General features: G+C 36.1%; 2 protein-coding genes and 4 non-coding genes across 7 annotated transcripts; 1 reads left to right on the forward strand and 5 right to left on the reverse strand.

The window, feature by feature from the left end:
• The first annotated feature begins 9 nt into the window (after nucleotides 1-9).
• LOC112792044 (uncharacterized) lies at nucleotides 10-2,750 on the forward strand. Its single transcript, XM_025835120.3, has 7 exons — nucleotides 10-861; nucleotides 937-1,023; nucleotides 1,149-1,193; nucleotides 1,279-1,374; nucleotides 1,469-1,570; nucleotides 1,909-2,063; nucleotides 2,157-2,750. The coding sequence occupies exons 1-7, from the start codon at nucleotides 298-300 to the stop codon at nucleotides 2,236-2,238; spliced, it is 1,131 nt and encodes a 376-aa protein (XP_025690905.1). The 5' UTR covers nucleotides 10-297; the 3' UTR covers nucleotides 2,239-2,750.
• A 168-nt stretch (nucleotides 2,751-2,918) lies between these two features.
• Nucleotides 2,919-5,833, reverse strand: LOC112792045 (uncharacterized). Of its 2 annotated transcripts, none has more exons than XM_025835122.3 (6): nucleotides 5,634-5,833; nucleotides 4,113-4,161; nucleotides 3,994-4,012; nucleotides 3,585-3,662; nucleotides 3,385-3,489; nucleotides 2,919-3,308 (listed from the first exon to the last, which is right to left on the reverse strand). In XM_025835122.3, exons 2-6 carry the CDS (start codon nucleotides 4,115-4,117, stop codon nucleotides 3,192-3,194), a joined length of 324 nt encoding a protein of 107 aa, XP_025690907.1. In that variant the 5' UTR covers nucleotides 4,118-4,161; nucleotides 5,634-5,833; the 3' UTR covers nucleotides 2,919-3,191. The 2 variants fall into 2 exon arrangements, with proteins under 2 accessions (XP_025690907.1, XP_025690906.1); XM_025835121.3 differs by having other exon boundaries at nucleotides 5,413-5,671.
• Nucleotides 4,364-4,447, reverse strand: LOC112793557 (small nucleolar RNA Z159/U59). Its single transcript, XR_003198249.1, has one exon. It is a non-coding gene; the product is annotated as a small nucleolar RNA Z159/U59 (small nucleolar RNA).
• Nucleotides 4,642-4,725, reverse strand: LOC112793556 (small nucleolar RNA Z159/U59). Its single transcript, XR_003198247.1, has one exon. It is a non-coding gene; the product is annotated as a small nucleolar RNA Z159/U59 (small nucleolar RNA).
• On the reverse strand, nucleotides 4,882-4,956 carry LOC112793560 (small nucleolar RNA Z159/U59). Its single transcript, XR_003198252.1, has one exon. It is a non-coding gene; the product is annotated as a small nucleolar RNA Z159/U59 (small nucleolar RNA).
• On the reverse strand, nucleotides 5,416-5,508 carry LOC112793558 (small nucleolar RNA Z159/U59). The gene has a single exon (XR_003198250.1). It is a non-coding gene; the product is annotated as a small nucleolar RNA Z159/U59 (small nucleolar RNA).
• Nucleotides 5,834-13,372: the final 7,539 nt, after the last annotated feature.

Raw genomic sequence — 13,372 nt, forward strand, 5'->3', positions numbered from 1 at the left:
ATTGAGCAGGAAACGCAAGTTGAAGGACGATTTTGCCCTCCGGCATGAGCCGCTACTACAGTCCCTTGATTCATGCTATTCAATTTGTCTACCACAATACGACAAAATAGCGGGTTTATAAAAAGTTAGAGATAGAAAGGGTTTAGGCCTTTAGGGTGAAGACTTTTTAAGATAAGAAGTAAGAAGACTATTGCACCCTCCAACATCCGGTGTGTTTTAAAAAGAAAAGAAAATCTATCCCATTCAGCCGCCAACACACACACACACACTCTCTCTCTCTCTCTCACACCCACATCAATGGCTTCCCTCACCCTCCCGCGCCACACCGGAATCTTCTCAGGGTCCCTCCCGACGCGTCCCACCCTCAGATACGCCGCGCCTGCCAAGGTCCGAATGTCACTCAGCGAGAGCGGGCCCTCCATCGCCGTCGTCGGAGTCACCGGCGCCGTCGGCCAGGAGTTTCTCTCCGTCCTCTCCGACCGCGACTTCCCATACCGTTCGATCAAGATGCTGGCCTCCAAGCGCTCCGCCGGCCGCCGCCTCACCTTCGAAGGCAACGAGTACGTCGTGGAGGAGCTCACGGCGGAGAGCTTTGGCGGCGTCGACATTGCTCTATTCAGTGCCGGCGGCTCCATCAGCAAGGAGTTCGGCCCCATCGCCGCCGACAAGGGAACCATCGTGGTGGATAACAGCTCGGCGTTTCGGATGGACGAGAAGGTTCCTCTGGTTATTCCAGAGGTGAACCCTGAAGCCATGCACGGTATCAAGCTCGGAACGGGGAAGGGTGCTCTAATTGCCAACCCAAATTGCTCCACCATCATTTGCTTGATGGCTGCTACCCCTCTTCATCGCCATGCCAAGGTGCCAAAGCTTCAAACTTTTCCTTCTTTTGCTTTCTGGGTCTTTGATGTTGATGTTAATTGATGAATGTTGCAGGTATTGCGTATGGTTGTTAGCACATATCAGGCAGCTAGTGGAGCTGGTGCTGCTGCAATGGAAGAGCTTGAGCAGCAAACTCGTGAGGTTTGATCTGTTCTTCATCTACTTAGTTCATTAACTTATTTCAAATTCTGCCTGTGGGAATAAATAAGAAGAGCATGTTTTCATTTCGTGAATTGATTTTTTCTTTTTTCGTTTTCTTTTTTAAGGTGTTGGAAGGAAGACCACCAACTTGTAAAATATTTAAGCAACAGGTTTGACATTCTCTGTTTGTGGGTGGATACTTATAATGATCAAAGGGATCAAGAACAGCTCCCTAATTATGTTATTCTTTTGCAGTATGCTTTTAATATATTCTCGCACAATGCATCTGTTCTTTCAAACGGATACAATGAAGAAGAAATGAAAATGGTCAAGGAAACAAGGAAAATCTGGGTGAGTTGTAATTGGACGTGCCTAACTTGTTATTAGCTTATCTCACAATGTGCAATTCTTATGCCTTGCTTATTTCACTGTTAATCTCTTGCAGAATGACAAGGATGTCAAAGTAACTGCAACATGTATACGTGTTCCTGTTATGCGGGCTCATGCTGAGAGTGTGAATCTTCAATTTGAGAGCCCCCTTCATGAGGTAGTTCATGTTCTGATGAATAGAAAACTAGACACAGGCTATTCCATGTCTTTAATATTCATTATATGCACATATGTTCCTTTTACATCATTGTATCATTTGATCATTTTACTGAGTCAGACTGTCTGTTCTTTTATTCAGTTCTTTTACATCATTGCTCTGTTTCATCTACATGGAGTTTCCAAATGATAAATTGGTGCTGTGAACTTATATTATGCATTTTTCTATTTATTGAGGGCAATTATATATGTTATGAAATATAGGATTTTGGTGGTGAAATAGAAATCTTGTCTGGAAGGCTATGATCTAACTCGTCTATTTGGGTTTCACTACCTCAGGATACTGCAAGGGATATTCTGAAGAATGCTCCTGGAGTTGTGGTTATCGATGACCGGAAAGCCAATCATTTTCCTACACCATTGGAAGTCTCAAACAAGGATGATGTTGCTGTAGGCAGGATTCGCCAAGACTTGTCTCAAGATGGGAATAAAGGGTAAATATCTTCCACGGCAATATATTATTAGTTTTCAGCTTGCACTTGATCATAATTGTAAGGATCTTACATCAATGGTGGTTATGCACACAGGTTGGACATATTTGTATGTGGTGATCAAATTCGTAAGGGAGCTGCACTTAATGCAGTCCAGATTGCTGAGATGCTTCTATGAGTTCTGATATTTGAAGGTTGTGGTACTCAAGGACTATGCTTCTTTGGAATCAGTTTTGTACTTGCTAGTTTGATGCCATTATTCATTCCTCTCATTAGATTTAACTTGTCTGAGGTTCTTTGGAATCAGTTTTGTACTTGCTAGTTTTGAAACTATTTATGTTTTTTTATCAGAGTTTAAGGCTTTTATTTGCAAAACTTCTGTAATCTATAATCCTTTTTCTATTGGTAACGACAAGCATCGGAAGACAAGACACCACCCATGCTTACTGCTTAGTTCCAACCTCTACAGTGTACACAGATCAAGAATTGATTGGATTCCTCCGGTGTATTTTATTTTGTGTTGATCCTCGCAAATCATTTGCGTCTTTAATATTTGTAATTAGGAGTTTAATAATGGACATTTGACGACGTGTTTGCCGATGCCATTTCTTCATACTTGTCAAGGGAAAATGTGTAAAAACAAAAGTTAATACAAAAGTAACGAGTACTTAAGGACTACTTATTTCAAAACTATTTAGATTGATTTTAGAGTGTTAACCTGAGTCGCGTGATAATGACACTAAGTTCAAAAGGTATTTATGTATGGTTGAGATTGAAAAGCTTATAAAACTAAAGTCCTCCATCCTAAAATCGTAGTGTGGCAAAAGACAAGGGGAGTGGGAGACGACATAATCAGAGTAGAGCGAAATAGAACTTCAAATATCTAAGGTTAAAAGCTATTCAATACATCTATTGGTTGTACATGTCGAATAAGTACATAAAATGGAAGGTATTCATTTCAGCTTGGGCAACTCATCAAATCAAAACGATAATATACATGATCCGCCAACATCTAAAGACGCATATAATATCAAGGGCAGCATAGTCTACGAGAATGTCATCGGGAAATTCAAGACATCAAAGAAAAGCAACTACTCAGCCAATGACTTCAAAGATTGAGTGATAATATGCTTATTTAGGGTTCCTAAGAACAATGATGACAGAATCTCCACGGAGGAACATTTTGCTGATGAATCTATCCTTGTTGACTGGCTGAGCCTTCTTCTTACCTTTACCAGTCTTTGGCACCTGTTTGTAATAAAAACTATTAGGAGGCGCGTGTGATGAATACAAGGAATTTATTGCAAAAAGAAATAAAGAATACCTCAGTCCACATCTCCCGGACATTTTCAAGAACCATATTGCAGTGTCTATCAAAAGCCCTAACACGACCAAGAAGCTTTTTGTTGTTTCGGCAATTGATAAGTACCTGCATCAGTGAATTGGTTGAGCAAGAGAGCACATCAGAAATCTAAGCCTCAGAACAATAGTTGATAGTACTGTACAATTGAAGAGTAAACACACCTGCGTGTTGTTCTTAACACTCATCATGAGTACAGACAGCGGACCGGTGTTAAACTCCTCTTCCTCAGTCTTACTAGTCTATAGAAATAAAATACACAAGTTTGGTTAGATATTGAAACAGGATGTTCAACTGAGCTCTAAAGTACTAAACAGTAACAAAATAAACACTGCAAGGACATAGGGAGATGAATCTTAAAACTAAATTCAAGAAAGGTAGGTTATGTTGCTTCCATATGATCATAGGAAGGAAACAAATCTGCTATAGTTCGAACTCCAAATTCTGAAATCTGTCTATTAAAAATCTGACACTCTAAGAACCTAAACATGTAAAACAAAAATTACAATTTATAAACCAGAACATAAAAGAAACTTGACACAGCATAGTTGCTTGAAGAATAAAAGAACTTACATCTTCCTCCATGGGCCGGCTTCAAAGAGAGAGTTGGAAAAAGACAACAGAAATGTTAGTGTTCAACAGGGAAGATAATATCCGAAAAAATAAACACGGAAATAGTAAGAAATAAATACCTCATGTTGAGAAGAAATGAAATGCAGTTGCAAAATTCTTCAAGTAAAGCTGAAACACATAATAGATAACATATCAATCAAAAGATATTTTAAAAAAAAGTTATGAACTTATTTATAAGTTTAAAGGAAAAAATTACAATAACAAGAAATACAATTCATATGATAGAGAAATAGAGAGAGAATAATTGAAAGTGCAACAAAAAGTGAATGTAAGAAAGGAACAACAGAAAGAGGAAGCAAAATATTAGTAGGCCTCCTCAGTTCAGGTCTCCATATATTTTCCGCATGGATTACTCGGAAGAACGAAAGTTATATTTTTGATCATCCTTGGAGGCTTTCTGATAGAGATTTCAGAATGGGATAAACATAAATCACTAGATAATAAAAGAGCTACATCATTAATAAACATGAAACAACCAAGAGACTATTTCACTACTTAACTCGTGCATTTTTAAAACTAAAATAAAAAAGTGAACATTGAGAACCATAAAACTGGGGTTATTACGGGAGAACAGCCAAGCATTAGGAAGCCTCTTCAGTTCAGGTCTCCATATAGTTTCCGCATGGACAAATCGGAAGAACGAAAGTTATTTTTTGGATCATCCTCAGAGGCTTTCCAATTGGTTTCAAGACATGGCAGACTCAGAAAAGAAAATCGACAGAAGACCTAATAGCACATGCCAAGCTAAAATAAAACAGTAGAATATATAGTTGAACAAACATCATGAAATTGGGAAGGCAAGGGAGAGGGGAAACAAGCAAGCATAAAGCCTCTTCAGTTCAGGTCTCCATGTAATTTCCACATTGACAGCTCAGAAGAATGTTTTTGATCATCCTTAGAGACTATATGATAGTTTTCAAAATGGCAGGACACATCGTGTACAAAGGGCCACAAAGAAGGGGAAAAGATTTCCTCAAAAACTAAAAAAAAAAAAGAAAAAGATAGCAATGCAACATCCTTCAAATTAAGAATAATGGTTCATACCAAGAACAAAATGACTTGGGTAAAGAATTAAGCTGAAAAATCCAGATAATGGAAACTTGATTTATTCAGTGTGTCAAAACTTTCACATGGGATTTGCTTCCCCAACCATGTCCATAAACCTTAGCTAGGGTTCCAGTTACTACGACTACAATCGGGCAGTAGAAAAAAGAACAAAAAAAATCACCAAATCTAATCAAATTCGAGTTCAAAATAATCAGAAACGGTGCAGCGGAATCTATCATCTTATAAACAAAGCACTTCAAAAAAGAAAAAAGCATAACGATAAGCAGGAGGATGTGTTTGGGAAGTGACAACCATGTCTCCTCAGTTCAGGTCTCCAAAAAAGCATTCCTCACAGAATTGTTCATCAGAAGAACGAAAGTTTTACTGAAATTGATCCTCATCAGAGACACCAGCACTTCCAGACCGAACTTAAGCAGAAAATGAAATGCAAAAACACACACAGAGGAGCACTTATTCAACAACAGAACCACCATTATCGAACAATGGTGTACGTAAATGGAAAAACAACATACCTTACGCACAAGATCTGAAACCGGAAAGTGACGAAGACGAAGGTTAAGCTACCAGACTTGGCAGATTTTATAGTGCGAACTGGTAAAAATCGCAAAACCCTAGCTCATGTTTTGGGATATTCTGGTTATAACTTATAAGAGAGAAAACCCTAGTTTATTGGGTAGGCCCATTTACATTTTTTGGCCCATCTTAATATTTTAAAAATTAAAACTAAGGAAAACCCTGTCCAAAAGAAAGCCTAAGGAAAAAAAAACAACTGCTAGGAAACGACCCAAAAAAAATGCTGCCAGCAGAATAACTAAAAAAAAATTGGTTGGTCAAGTGGTTAGTAAATTGGTCTGCTTATCATAAAAAAAAAAAAAAATGGTCTGTTTAAGCAACTGTCGGGGATTTAAATCTTACCTTGTCCATGTTGTAACCCATTGGCTAATAGCAAATCTTTTAATGGATCTCCAATCTGCGACGGATTAGTCATTGATTTGCCGAATTTAGGGGTGTTTATAAATTGGATCTAAAAATTGCGGATATGAATCCGATCCGCAAGGCTATCGACTCGGATCTGATCCGCATACTAATAGGATCGGATTGCGAATTTTGTGTAGGTATCTGCATATCCGCGTATCCACAAAAATAAATAAATAAATTTTCTTTTTATGTTTTATTTCAACTAATAATTATCATATATGTTGTATTATTTTAATTTATTATTTAAGAAAAGTATATTCAATTTTATTTTAAAAGTAAACATATTTAAAATAATAGAAAAAATGTATTTTATTGATATTTTTTAATAAAAATAAGCTGTTAAAAATATTTTTGTATTTTACGAATATAATCGATACACAAATGTGCGGATTGGATCGGATCGAATCCAAGCTTAAAACTACAGACATGGATCCAATCCGATCTGATAATTTTAGTGCGGATTGAATAGAAATTTTGGCCATATCCGATCCGATATGCGTTTACCCCTAGGGGTATTCATGGATCAGATTCGATCCGCATATTCGCGGTGTTTATCCGAATCCAATCCGAAAATTGCGAATGTGGGTCAGATCCGATCCACACACTAATAGGATCGGATTACAAATTTTGTGTAGGTATCCACATATCTGCAAAAATAAATAAATATATATAAATATTCTTTTTTAAGTTTTATTTTAACTAATAATTATCATATGTGTTGTATTATTTTAATTTATTATTTAAGAAAAGTATGTTTCATATCATTTTTAAGTGTAAACATATTTAAAAGAATATAAAAAATGAATTTTTTGATATTTTTTTAATAAAAATAAGCTTTTAAAATATTTTTGTATTCTGCGCATATATCTGATATTCAATCCGCAATTGTGCGGATTGGATCCATACTTAAAAACTACGGATTGGATCTGATAATTTAATGCAGATTGAATCAAAATTTTAGCCATATACAATCTAATCTGCATTCACCCTTATTCAGCCCTTACCAAATCAAAAAATACTATGAAAAACTAAAAAAATAACAAGCTCATATAGTCACAAGGATAGCATCATCGAAAATGTTGGAGCAGAGCTGGTGTGTGCATCCTCCAATTGCTATCAGAGCCACCCTCAAAGCAAACGCTCTTCCTCTGCGAGCCACTCCAAGATGCCACGAAGAGATGCACCAGTAGTGGAGTGGAGGCCTAAAGGAACAGTGAGCAATTAAGTAGGGTGGTATTGTTAGAAACCTTCTTTTCAAAGTGGGTAGCTGAGAATATCTTCTTATTTTTAAAAGACAGAAATTAGGAGACAAATAAAATTTAGTTTTTTTATTATATTATTATAGAGTGTACAGAACTAAATTATGTCTTAGTATACTGTTTGACTTAAACTAAATACAAAAACTAAAATAAAACAAAATTATTTAAATACCCATTTCACCTCTTCTCCTTTTTTCTTTTCTCTTCTTCTTTTTCCTTTTTTATTTTCTCTCTTTCTCCTCTTCGAGGCTTACACCCATTGCTACTTTCTATTCTCCAACCGCCCTTCCTTTAAAAAAATTTTCATGCTCGTGGTTTACCCACTTTGTTACAATTACTGATCTGGATCCAAACCCAATCTAAGTGAAGGTTCTAAAATCTCAAATGAAGGAGCAATAGAGAGAGGCCCAATCAAAAATAGAAGAGAAAGGAAGGCCCTGTTTGCGCTAAGGACTACCATATGGGGAAGTGAGGGTAAGAGTACAATAAGAATGTAGGAAGAGAATTAGTTATGACTATAGTAGAAAATAGGATAAGTGGGGTAAAAGAAGAATCAATTTGTTAGAGGTGAAATCAATTTCCTAGACTCAAAGGAAGGGAGTGTTACCACTGTAATTCGCATTCACAATAATCAATTCTCTATCTCATACCTTCTTCTATTTCTTTAAACCTTGCTACACTAATTCTAAATTTTGTGTTGTGAATTTCATTCCTAACACACTTCATCTTGGAACTCACCACTTCATCAAGGACCAAGGTTTTATTAAGCTTCCCTTCTCCTCCATAGTCCATTTAACGTTTAATTTCTTTTAAAATATTTTTTCTATTTTGAGATTTAAGAAGCCATGACAGTAGAGACTTAGGAACTCCACTAGCATAATGAAATGGTTCAATGCATAGAAAATTCATAGCTCTTGACGATGGCAGCGAGGATCTCTTCGTCCACCACTCTACTATTTGATCCAATAATTACTAGACACTTTCGGATGATAGCGGAAAATAACTCTTCTTCGGCATGTCTTCCATGGTTAGGTCTCGCTCGTTTGGTGGTTGTTTGTAGTGGAAGAAAAAGAGGATCAAGAGGACAAGGTGGTATTGACCAACATCTTGTCTCTCTTTGCTGCTTTTGTCTTTGTTAGTTTTGTCTCCGTCACGACGACAATATTGGTGGCGGCAGTAGAAATGGAAATTAAATTGTAGAAAAGGAAATTAGATTGTAGGAAAGGAAGGCATGATTTAGGAGAAAAAGAATAGGTGGGATTAGACTAAAAATTTAAAAATTTGGATGAGTGTAATTTTAGAAATAAATATTATTAAGACTTCAGTTTTTGTTTTCAAAAATTTCAATTTCTGTGTTTTTTATTTTTTAAAGATACTAAAGAGATTAAAATTTTATATGTGATTGAAATTTTAGTTCTGAATTATGAACACCAAATATAATAACTCAAAATAAATAATACCTTAGAAATACTTGGGGCAGAGGGTAGGATGTTCTTGGGATTCTATCGGGTCGGGCCAGAGCGATAATTTGGAGAAAAAAACGGGTTGGGTGGATGGGGTTGGAGGTTTATGTTTTGGGGATGTGCCCATCTCCAACCCCAAAAATATTCATCCTCGAACATAAAACATTTCGTAAGTAATTGTTTATTCTTATACCCTTATTCTTAATACTAGGGGTGTTTGTGGTGCGGTTTGGATCGGTTTTAAGAGAAAAAGTCATTCGATCCAAACGCTTAATTTATGTGCGGTGCGGTTTGGATTATATGAACTTTTTTTGGAAATCCGATGCAATCCGATTACAAGTGGTTTGGATGGGGTTTGGATCTACGGTTTTTTTTAAATAAAAAATAATAACTTAATTTATAGAGTTGATAACTTGTCCAACAATCCAACATAATAATAAAACGTAAATTCCATAAAACATTATAAAGCAACATGTCCAAATATATAACAATCCATACCTACTCAGCAAGTTTTGAATAATAATTCTTCAACATAAAAACAACCAAACAAATCTCAACAATATAAAATTAAATAATATAACAAAGTCTTAATAAAACATAACATAAAAAACTCGAAGCTTAGAAGTGAAGCACCAATCACTAATCAGATTCATCACCAGAGTCTTCTTCATCTATTAGTTGAGGCATTGGCTCAAGTTTTACAATAAAATATAATAAAATAAAGATTAGTAACTTAAACATATTATCAAGTAGTAAAGTTAATCAATATATGTAGATATCTCTCGCAATTTGACTTAGAACAGGATATTTGTAATTGTTAGAGCTCACTTTCCATCAAGTTAAAATATCAAAACTACTTGGATCAACTGGTTTCTCCAAGGACTCCATGTGAGATATAAATCCACTTCATTTGTGTTGACACTCTCACTTGTTTGTACATCATTTTCAAATGCTGCTGCAAAGCGAACATCATCAAAGACACTATCATCCATATCCACATCTTGGCTGTGTTGTGCAGATTGGTGTGCTTGATTATTATTGAGAGCAACCCTATAGTTGTTGAACAAGCCATTGAATACTTCCTTCACCTTACCACGTAAGAAATCAGCATCCTCCTTCTCAAACAACCTTTGAAAACTTCACTCAACGAACTTAATCTTATATCTAGGGTCAAGTATCACAGCAACAAAAATTATCATATTCATGTTCCTCAAGTTACCCCAATATTTATCATACTTAGCCTTCATTTTTGTAGCCATATCCTTAAATAATATGTCATTACTATCAGCCCAAGTCTTCAAAGAACTAAGAATTGAACAAAAGTGATGAAAATATGAAGAAGAGGTCACAAATGTAGAACCCGAGACTTTTTTTATTACATTAGAAAAAATCTTCAAAAACCATACAAAGATCTTGCATTATCCCAATCTTTATTCTTTGGAATGCCCCCTTGCATCATTACAAACTCAGCATCCTTCTCACTTAATCTCTTAAAGGCTTTTTGGAATTTTAAAGCACTATCAAGCATTATGTAAGTGGAATTTCACTTAGTGGGGACATCTAGTTGCACACAAGAGCAGTCTTGGATCCTAGCCTCTTTAATATAACTTTTAAACTTATACATGCGACTAGGAGAAGCACGAACATATCTAACAACATTCCTAATTTTACTAATTGAAATATCCTTCAAACCATCATTTATCACCAAGTTCAAGATATGAGCACAACACCTAACATGCAAATGATCACATTTTAAAGGATGTGAATTCTAATCTTCCATTCTATCTTTCAAGTAACAAATGGCAACATCATTTGAACTAGCATTATCAACTGTGATGCTAAAGACTCTACTCATTCTCCAATTTAAAAGATATTTTTCTATCTTTCTACCAATTGTTTCACCTTTATGATTTTTGATGAGACAAAAGTTAAGAATTCTCTTTTGCAACTTCCAATCTTGATCAATAAAATGCAAGGTTCTGAAAACTGAACTGGTCATTGAACCGCTCTAGCTACTGGTTTACCGGTTTACAGGTTTAATCGGTTCGACCGTGGTTGAATCAGAAAAATCGTTTTATAATAAAATAATAAATAAAATATAAATAAACACACCAAAACTATATGATCTTATCAATTTACAAACTCAAAAAATTTCTTAAAACACTATTAAAATATATGTTTCCAAGCACTTTTGTTATCATCATCTTCAGCAATCAGTTTCAACAATTATTCATGCTTCAAGCAATCAACAACAAAATTTAGAACTAACAAGTAATCACTTTTGATGTGAAGAACATTACAAACAGTTTCTGAAAAATATTCTAATAATTAGCAATCAGCTTCAACAATTAAATGAATTAATCATGCTTCAACAATTATTATTACAATCAACAGAGTGTAATCCTAGGGTTAGAAGCTAGAAACCTGGAAAAATGCAGAGCTGGCGGGGACAGTGGCGTGACAAAAAGTGTCGAACAGAGCTGACACCGGCAGGAGGACACTGCGCAACGGAAACTGGCGCTAGCAGTGGTTGCGATTTTCGAAGGCTAACTCCGCGACAGTTCGTGGCTACGTGAACAGAGCTGGCTAATGTTGGTTCAACGGATGTTGCGACGGCAGCAGTGGCTGGACGAAAGTGGCGGTGGCTCAATGGATAGTGAGAATAGAGACTGGAAACGTGAGAGGTGAGAGTGGAGACTCGAGAGAGGAGAGGGGTGAGGTCTGTGTACCTCTGTGACTACTGACTATGGTTCCCTTTGGCCCCTCAGCATGCAAAACGTGGCGTTTGGGACAAATTTAAAAAATCGGCCAGGTCACAGTTTGGTTCGACCGATCAGTTCCTGGCCGGTTTGGCGGGCCAACTTCGGTTTTCAAATCCTGCGGTTTTATCTTTTGTTCGAACCGTATTTGGTAACGGTTCCCTATTCAACCAGTTCGATTGGTCGGTTCAAATCGATTTTCAAAACATTGATAAAATGTGCAGTGAGACAAAGATAGTTTAGATTTTGTATAGAAATCCAACAATCAGTGGTCAAACACACACTTTGATTTGAATTTATAAAGACACTATTCAACTTATGTTTTTCATTCATGAACAAGTTCCAACAATCCCTAGCAACTGATATCCTGCCCGGAATATGGAGTTTTGGCTGCAAAATACTCATGAAATAATGAAACCCCTCTCCTTTGACAAATCTAAAAGGCAACTCATCTACGATTATCATTCTAGCAAGAGCTTGTCTACATAAATCAAGATCAAATGATACAGCAGTCAAACAATTACCCATCCTATTTCCTTCTTCTTTTTTAAGTTGCTGCATAACAAGTGTTTTTTTTGTGTGGGTTCAAGTAAATCTTTTGGAAATTTTCTACACTGACCCAACAAGTGACTTTTAAGATTGCTAGTACCATTTTTATGTGAATCAGCCGTATAAGATGCTCCACACCACTTACATATAGCCCTTGGTTTAGGACCACTTTCATCTTTTTTTTTTTTAAATACTCCCAAGTCTAAGATCTAGGTCTAACAGGTTTTTTTAGTGTTACCTGTACCTGGTTCTTCAAACTGGCCAGGATTAGTTGACTCATCAGCCACATTTGCTTTGCCTCTCCTCCTCTTAGATCTAGTTCCTTCATTGTTTTTATCACTGTGTGGCGGTAGCGACGGTGGTTGCGTCTGCGTCTGCTTTGTGGCTGCGACTGCAGCTGTAGCAGCGGCATCGACTCCGACTGTCCCGAAGATTTGACTGATTCAAAAGTGGACGGAGTAGCACTAGTAAATCCTGACTCACTACTTTGAACATCCTGTGATAACCAAAATCAGTTTAAGTTATCTTAATATTTTTTTAAATAATCAACATATTGAATTGTTACCAACATACACATTCTAAAATAAGAATATTATCTCAGGATATAAAGCTGACATTGTTGACCTTCAAATTAAAAGCTAAAACCAAACTGAACAAATATAAAATATGTAAAAGTACAACACAAAATTAAATATAACAGATTCTCAAAGATAACAAGAATAGATTGTTAAAAATAACAAATTTAACATATTAGATTGTCAAAGTAACAAGAACAGATTGACTTCAAATTCAATATATTAACAGAAATATAGAAGAAAAACTGCTTCTTTTTATTTTTAATAAAAAAGTCATGAAGAAAGCAGGGTTGGGAGTGGTTCGTGGATATTATTATTATTATAACTATGGTTTGAAAATCAAATGTTGATTATTTGATGATTGAGCTTAAACTAGACTAGAAAATCGTGTAAACTTTGATATGATCATTATATAAAAAAAAAGTAAAAACTCACTGAGAAGAGGAGGCGGCAGACGGCGTCGGCGACTCAGCGTGTGACAGTGACAGTGAGTGAGGTCTAAGGTGCGTGTAAGTTTGTGACTCTATGAGATACGACGAGAGACTGTGAGTTAATGAGAGTGAAGATTTGTGAGTATTGAGTATAGTTTCTTTCTTTACGTTATGCCGTTAGGGTTTGTGTTTGTTTGGGGGAAAGAGAAATGGGAAATGAATGTGTGCAGTGCTGTG

The sequence above is a fragment of the Arachis hypogaea genome, chromosome 13 (assembly GCF_003086295.3).
Source record: "Arachis hypogaea cultivar Tifrunner chromosome 13, arahy.Tifrunner.gnm2.J5K5, whole genome shotgun sequence".
In the NCBI taxonomy this organism is placed as follows: domain Eukaryota; kingdom Viridiplantae; phylum Streptophyta; class Magnoliopsida; order Fabales; family Fabaceae; genus Arachis; species Arachis hypogaea.